This window comes from Pundamilia nyererei, unplaced genomic scaffold, assembly GCF_000239375.1.
Source record: "Pundamilia nyererei isolate P.nyererei 1_Seehausen unplaced genomic scaffold, PunNye1.0 scaffold00263, whole genome shotgun sequence".
Classification (NCBI taxonomy): Eukaryota; Metazoa; Chordata; class Actinopteri; order Cichliformes; family Cichlidae; genus Pundamilia; species Pundamilia nyererei.
This window is the reverse complement of record NW_005187664.1, coordinates 550,452-558,665: the sequence shown is the minus strand read 5'-3', so window position 1 is coordinate 558,665 and position 8,214 is coordinate 550,452. Positions and strand designations below refer to the sequence as shown.

The 8,214-nt window shown below is 47.9% G+C and overlaps 1 protein-coding gene across 6 annotated transcripts in view; it reads left to right on the top strand.

The window, feature by feature from the left end:
• sh3pxd2aa (SH3 and PX domains 2Aa) overlaps positions 1-8,214 on the top strand; it is a 93,743-nt gene that overhangs the window by 79,231 nt on the left and 6,298 nt on the right. For 4 of the 6 annotated variants that reach the window (XM_005750133.2, XM_005750134.2, XM_005750131.2 and 1 more), the window contains 5 exons: positions 4,407-4,524; positions 6,416-6,813; positions 6,900-6,914; positions 7,313-7,362; positions 7,769-7,888. In XM_005750133.2, coding sequence (XP_005750190.1) covers positions 4,407-4,524; positions 6,416-6,813; positions 6,900-6,914; positions 7,313-7,362; positions 7,769-7,888 — 701 coding nt within the window. The remainder of the gene's footprint in view (positions 1-4,406; positions 4,525-6,415; positions 6,814-6,899; positions 6,915-7,312; positions 7,363-7,768; positions 7,889-8,214) is intronic. The other 2 variants (XM_013915175.1, XM_005750132.2) reach the window with 1 other exon arrangement.

Here is an 8,214-nt window from a genome sequence, read left to right as displayed (position 1 = left end):
CTGTGTGTCCCTGTGTGTCTCTGTGTGTCCCTGTGTGTCTCTGTGTGTCTCTGTGTGTCCCTGTGTGTCTCTGTGTGTCTCTGTGTGTCCCTGTAGCCAAGTTGGAAACAAACAGTAAAGTGTTGCCACAAAGATCTGTGCAACAGTTCAGGGTAAATGAGATGTTCGAGGTTAATTTGGAGACTGTTTAAGATAAAATGACTCTTTGATGTGTGGTCCTGTCTCAGCAGCATTAAGTGGGAGCTGTTGTGTTCTTCTTTATTTCCTGGATGTGGATGTTTGTGTTAAACGTGGCCAAAGTGAACGGTTAAGTCAAGTAGGGCGCTCGGTGTTTGTAATCCCTGTGAGTTAGAAGCTCAGGCTGTTCTAACACGAGTCCTTTTGTCAGGCTCGGTCTGCTGCTCCATACACTAATACAGTGTTTTTAATCACACAGCTGTAGCTGCAGCTCTCCTTTCACGTAATCTGCATCGGTGAACAACTAACACAAAAACAACAAGTGGCCCAGTATCTGCAGCATATTGGGTGGCCATGAGTCAGCTCTGACAGTAGAATCTCAAATCTTGCTCCCTCAGACGTGGAACGCTCCCCGGCTCTCGCTGAGAAGCAAAATAATTGGACCGCATTAAACAGATTTAGATAATGAAGCGTTCGGCACCCGCAGCACGAGCGCCGCAGCACGAGCGCCGCGACCTCGACGGCCGCCGAGCCCCGTCATGTAAATGGTTGCGTAACAGTGTTGTTGCTTCATTAGCTTTGAAAGGCTGTTTATGACTTTCACATTTCAGTTTTAATTTTCGGATACTTGTGGTTTTGTCGAGTCATTTTTGCGTAAATGCTGAAACGTGAGAGAAACAAACAAGCGTCTCTTTGCTGAGGAGCGAGCCGGCGCTTTCTAATCCAGACTGTCGGTTTGTCGCCTTGTAGCTGTGCCGTGTTTACAGAAGCTCGTCCCGAGCCCAGAAAACAAGGGAAAACCTCTAAGAACCTTTACATTCCCCGACTGAAGCTCTGCGTCCACTCAGTCCTGGACCAGCAGGCAGCAGAGCACTGATTAATGATTAATCCGACCCGGCTGATCTACAGAGTGGGCTCCTGATGGAAGTGTTGAAGTTGACCTAAAGCGGGCTGTAAATGAGAGCAGTATGATGGAGATGGAGTCGTACGTCACGGCCACGTTAGAGAAAGGTGGAGGTGGTCAACACGTACAAGTACCTCGGGCTGTGGGTGGACAACAACCTGGACTGGTCATGCAACACAGAGCACCTGTATAAAAAAGCCCAAAGCCGACTGTACTTCCTCAGGAGGCTGAGGTCTCTTAACATCTGCAGGAAGCTGCTGAGGATGTTTTACCAGTCAGTGGTTGCTGGAGTACTTTTCTATGCTGTGGTGTGCTGGGGGAGCAGCACAGCAAAGAAGGACTCATCCAGGCTGGAGAAACTGATCAGGAAGGCTGGCTCTGTGGTCGGCATGAAGCTGGACACTCTGGTGACAGTGGCATTGCTGGACATTATGAACAATGCTGGGTATCCTCTGCACACGGCCATAACTCCTCTCTGGAGGGGAGAGGGAGGGGAGACAGGAGGACAGAGGAGGGGGGACAACTAAGCTGTAGTGCCTCTTCACCTCACTGTGCAATACTTTTTGTTAATATCCAACAGTGCAATAGACTTCAATACTTGAAACGTGCAGTTCCCTTGTATTCTTGTTCCTATTTATTCTATTTATCCCTTTCGTATATTTTATTTACACATGTCTCTGTATTTATATATGTGTGTGTATAATATTCTGCTCACGTTCTGTAACTTGCTGTGCTCTTGGAAACAGAGGAACCCACCCGAGGGATTAATAAAGTTTTATCTTATCTTATCTGAAATGTGGTTGAGAAGCAGGGGGGCATTACTCATTCACATCTCCCACTCAGCTGGTTATGAATTCAGAGTGGGGACCTCTTTGTCACCAGCCGTAGTGGCTAATGTAGAAATATTAAAGGATTACCACTTCGTTCATGGAATGTGACCATACGGGTCGGCCATGTCCGCGGGAATGTCGCCTGACTACAGCTGCGTCTCCCAGAACGACCCAACGATCCAATGGAAAGTGTGAAAGTGGGGCAGCGGCCCAATCTGTCGCCTGCTTTTAATCACACAGACCTCTGCAGCGTGGATGAGTCACTCGACTAGCTGTCGCCACCAGAGAACCAAGCTGCTCTCTAATGCCTGCTGTTTAAGACACCTTAGCTTTTTAGCTTTTATTGCTCGGTGGTGTCGTTCCAATTTTGTGATGTTGGTACACACCGTGCCTCCATTAAAACGTTTCTGGGTGGTGAAAGTAAAATGTGAAAGTCCCAGACACACAGTGAGGCTGCTGGTGCGACGCTGGTTAGAAAGTTGTTGCTTGAACTGTGGAGGATAGTGTGCGAGCAGGGCGTGTCGGAGCTCTACTGCTGTGAAATGCTGCGTTTACCTTCAGGGGCGGGCTTTCCCAACCACCATCAGGCGCATTAGTGTGGACGTAGCCTCCGTTCAGCTGTTAATCAAGGACCCTGATGGAAGCAGCTTCTGTGGTGTTTGTCAGCGACTGTGAAGATCTGTGTTATCAGTGAATCCCGACCTTTCAGGTGTTTACAGGGCATTAGCATTGCTAATTTGACATGACGGGGCGACCTGTGGTCAACACGGTTGACCCCGTAAACCCCGTCTGTCACCCTACATGAACTGGAGTAACCACAAAAACATCAGAGCGATGGGAACAGCAGGTTTTATATGAGAGGCACACGACCTGTTCCCAGCATACGGCCCAAAAATATGAGAACTGAATCAACATCGATCCGCTACAAAGATGTTTTTGATCCGTCCTGTAACATATTTAGTAACGGAGGCAGAGAACGAGCCTGCTGAGGTTTACTGGCTGAAAAAGTCGTCCCGATGACGTGAGGTCACAGACGAGTTTCACGGCAGCGAGTGCTCCTGGCTGCAAACAGGCTAAAGACTCCTGGACCGGTCGCCTTTTTTCCACCATCAGAAACAGTCTCAGCATTAAAGCTGGAGCAGTGCTCACTGTAGTCATGTCAGACTTCAGCTCTCGTGGCTTTTTCGTCCACCGCCGCTCTCGACTGCGGGCCAACGTCCCAGGCGCTTTATGCTGCCTGGCAACCAGATGGTTTGGGTCTGCTACCAGGAGCTGCAGAAAGCTGAGCGAAGCAGAGAAGAGTGTGAAAAACTTGGGTTATTCCACCGAATGGAGCCCCCACCCCCCCGTCCCCGGCTGCTAATGTGTTCCTGAGCTAGAGCTCCATGCAGACGCTCCAGATGTAGTTTGATTTAGCAAAGGACAAAAACAAAGACTGATCACAGGAGATTTATGTTCTCTCAGGATGCAATTTGCTAATGGGAGAGCAGTCGCTCTCACACCCTGCTGACACAGCTTCACTGGAGACCTTGACTCAAATTCAGTTACAGCACATCTCCTCACGTTGATTCATCCTGACACAAAGCCAGGTCAGGGTGTCTCGACCTCTCGGTGGTGGATCAGCTGCTGACGGCAGGGGTGGGGTGTCCCTGAGGTTTATCACCACGCTGTTGTTTGCAGCACTGATTTACAGTCCCGCCCACTCAGCTCGTGGCTCTGTGACGCCAGCAGCAACGCGTGAACTCGGAGACGGACGCACGTGTACAGCTCACGAAAAAACAAACACAGATGAGATTAATTGGATCTTTCATCTTTTCTTCCAGATGAAAGAATTAGAGACAAACTGATGCACACGCTCGGCTCGAGATGACCATAGCAACATTTATCAGATGCCTCAGATCTGACTCTTGTTATTCTCTGTCCATCTGCAAGTACTCACCTCCACACCCAGTGTGTTTTTGAGTGCAGGTTCTGGGTCAGTAATTCCACTCTGCTGCACATTAGTGGACCAAAGACGTGAGCTTTAAAGGGAGCGCTCGTGCTGGGTGAAACAGGAAAGGCTGTGACGTAGGTTTACTTAGGTTTATCCTAACAGGGTTTTAATTGTAGTAAAATACTGTAATTCTGTAATTATTAGGAAAGCGTGATCTGCATTACAACAGCTGCCATTTGTATTCATGCATCAGACGTGCAGCAGCCTCGTGACCACCATCAGCACCAGCTGCTGCTTCTGGATCTTCTCTCTTTGAGAGCTGCGTGGTAATGATTCTGAATCTGGGTTCATGTAGCCTGAGCGAGGCCTAAAAGTTCGGCCTGTAGAGGGCGCCGTTTGCTATTTATGTGCAGGTCAAAGACGAGAGGTTCGTGTTTCTGTTGGTGTGGAAATGGTGTCTAAAGTGGGTCACACTGACCGTTTTCTCCCTCTGCGATGGTGTAATCTACAGCAGTGTGAGACTTTTCAATGATCTTGTTTCCTCTCTCCTTTACCCCCGCAGAGGAGAAATATGTGACGATCCAGCCGTACACCAGCCAAGGAAAAGACGAGGTGAGCTTTGAGAAAGGGGTCACCGTGGAGGTCATTCAAAAGAACCTGGAGGGCTGGTGGTACATCAGGTGGGTAAACGGTGCACGCCGAACCCGCACATTTCACCGCGAGGCTGTTGCTCGTCGTCGTCTCGGCGATCAGAGCGACAATTTCCTGGAGCTCTCATTTGCATAATGGCGCCGAGAAGAAAGCGTTAACATATGGTGGCGTCAGGGCCGCCTGCGTGTTTGCACGTGTGTGTCGTTTACTCAGCCGGTGTGTATTTCCTCACAGTTGTTCAGTTCCTCGAGTCCCCGGGCGCTCCGCTGCACAGCTGATTACTATCACATGACGCCTTGTGGAGCCTCACATACCAACGCGTACACAAACATGGATCCAGAGCTCCTGTTTGAGGCGCGTACGCGAGCTGCCGTGTGTGCACTTGTCATGTACACTGACTGCTTTCCTAACAGCTTGTTCGCTCTTTGGCACTCCCTGCAGTGCACACAGAGTCATTTCTGAGCACCGTGTCCAACAGAAAATAATCCTGCAGATGCATGTCTGAGTCACGCTGCTCTCAGTGGGCCCTTCTTTAAACAGCAAAGTCCATGCATGAAGCTTTTTTGGTTACGGGGACTCCTTGTGGTCGCAGTTGGGAGTCGTGAAACTGAAAACAGGGAACAGTCGCGTCTCTTCTGTGCCGGTGAAATGACTCGGAGTTTCATTTGGAGCATTACTTATTGTTTCACTAAGCACTCTGAAATTACTCATTTAGCATAACAATGTCTGCTTAAATGTGGGGAAGCAGCATCTCTTTGCATCTATTATGCATTCTGTTTACTTGCCTTTGGCTACTCACATCACCAGAATTAAAATTGTGCCTTTATTGCAACACACAGGATCTGACTCAGTGTGATTTCATGCATTTTTAAACACTCGAAATTGTGGAATTTTTCAGTTATTTATTAACTGTACGTATAGCTCATAGTGGCATCATGCACTAAGTTAGGATGGTACTCGAGTGCATTAAAGCTCTGCTGCGATACATTCAGTCATTACTCAAATCACACGTTTTTTTCTGAGTGTATTAAAATGCGCTAAATGAAGCTCCCATGCTGAGCTCATTACACTACTGTCACTACACAGCTGCAGTAGGAAACAGTAACACACACACACACACACACACACACACACACACACACACACACGTATGTACCAAGGTGTACTGAATGCTGGCTCATTGTTGGGAGCAGAGCAGTGATGGAGAGGGAAGACCTGGATGTCAGCTGGAGTTTTAAAAAATGGCTTCAGCGAGAGATTCAATCAGTGTTAAAAAATAACATCATGATCTAAAGTCTAAATGAACTCAATTAATTTCAGTTTTATTTACACAGCGCCAAATCACAACAACAGTCACCTCAAGCTGCTTTATATTGTAAGGTCGACCCTACAATAACACATACAGAGAAAAACCCAACAACCATATGACCCCCTATGAGCAGCACTTTGGCGACAGTGGGAAGGAAAAACTCCCTTTTAACAGGAAGAAACCTCCAGCAGAACCAGGCTCAGGGAGGGGCGGGGCCATCTGCTGTGATTGGTTGGGGAGAGAAGGAAGACAGGATAAAGACATGCTGTGGAATTCACTCCCGAATGCAGGAATCTGGCTCAAACTTTATGTTGGAAAATTGCAATATTAAATAAAGAGAGCGCTCCCTCCACCTGTGAGCAAGAACCTGGCAATAGCAGGAAGAAAGAACTCCCTTTTAGCAGGAAGAGAACCAGGATCAGGGAAACTAATAAGAATGAAACCTGAGATTTTGCAGTGGGACAGCAGGTCACTCCTGGCACAGTCTACTTCCTGCTCTGTGCTGTATGGAAAGGGCAGCTTTACCTGATCCTGAGTTCAATCATAATAATGAAGGGAACATAAACTCGATGTCATATTAAACGTTCTGTCTTTATGTGTTTGGGCTGCAGGTATTTGGGGAAAGAGGGCTGGGCCCCGGCCTCCTACTTGAAGAAGATTAAAGAGGATTTCTCCCCACGGAAGAAGACGCTGACGGGCCCCGTGGAGATCATCGGAAACATCATGGAGATCAGCAACCTGCTGCAAAAGAAGTCTGTTAGCGAGAAGGACATCCAGACAGACGGAGAGGGCGGAACCACGCCGGAACGCCACTTCTCCAAGAGCGAGATCAGCCTGCCGATGCCCTCCGAAATCAACGCTGCGACAGGCCGCAGGCTGAGCGCGGGCCGGGACACCAACAGCCCGTGTCTCGGAATAGCGGCGAGCGCCGCCCTGAATGAGAATAAAGCGAGAGGCGAGCCGGGCTCCCCGGCTGTTGCAAGAGTGGCACCGCACAGAGTGGAAATCGGTGAGAGAACGTGTTGTGTGTAAGGTTTAAAGTTCAGCCTAAAGCTTGAATGCAACATTAAGACCTGCCCCTTTCCATTTGTGCAGGATTCGGCGCCGTAGGTAAGCTACACGGCTGCTGCATCTAACCGCGCTCTGTCACACTAACCTGTGATGTGATAACATGCTCGGTGTGTGTTTCGGCCTCGGTTTCACTCACAAACTAAGAACCTGTGGTCAGTTTGTGGTTACTAAGACATCGCTCGGCTCCGCCCATCCATCCTTTGGGACGAGCCCATTTTTTAACCAACCGATGCTCCACACATGGCGTCCAAAGCCAGGACAAAATCAGTCTTTCAAATCTTACTTTTGCTTGTCTTTAAATATGTTGTCCTTTCCAGTGTGACATAATTCATCTTAGAACTAAATGTTTGGTGTTTGTTTGTTACAGCGAGTGTCAACCTTTTACTTTGGTCGTTTTTCTGAATTATTCTTAATAAAAACTTATTATTTTTAATCAGGGTCTCCTAATCTGCGGCAAAAACCTCCCCCCAGAAGAGACGCCAACTTGGTAAGACTTACTGACAAACCCAGAGCGCCTTTCCTGCGTGCTCAGTGATGTTGCCATGCTTCTGCTGAAGTACACGTGATCACAGTCGAGACTCTTCTTGTGTTTAAGAAGACAGCTGCAAAATCTTTCAGTGCAAGGATAAATACCAATAAATAATATAAAAAGAGAAAAAATCTAATTGGCTCTCAGACTACTGCAGGAGTTGCATAGCAACCATTGAGGCACATTTACTCATTTTCAGCATGTCTGCGATTGTCCCGGTATCGCACGTGCACACCTTACATTTACCCTCATATTTATATATCATGATTGCATGCAGTCATAAATCACATCTTATGTTTTATGTGTGTCAGATACAGGATGGCTCAACGTGAGCGGCTCACTTCTCTCTCTCTTTGCTGTACAGGGCTTCCAGTTACCCAAGCCACCAGAGCCCCCTGCTGTGGAAGCAGAGTATTACACTATAGCAGATTTCCAGTCCTCGATCTCTGATGGCATCAGTTTCCGTGGAGGACAAAAGGCTGATGTAAGAGGCCAGATCTACAGTGCTGTCGCTCAGATGAGACGGGGCCTGTTGAATACGTATGCAGACTGAGTGCTCCCCCGATAGGCAGGAAAGCTGAGGCACAAAGGAGACGACCTTGGATACTGTGTGTGAAAGTGATGACGTAGACAAAATTCACTGTGCAGGATTCAGGATGAGGGTGGAGATAATGACAGAGATTCCTTCAGGGTTTTTTTATTAAGTTATACTGAGGTGATTCTTTTAACGACTGCAGTAACAGATGCATCATTGATCTTATTACAGTATTACTCAGTCTTTAATCACTAGTATGTAGCAAGCACATATAT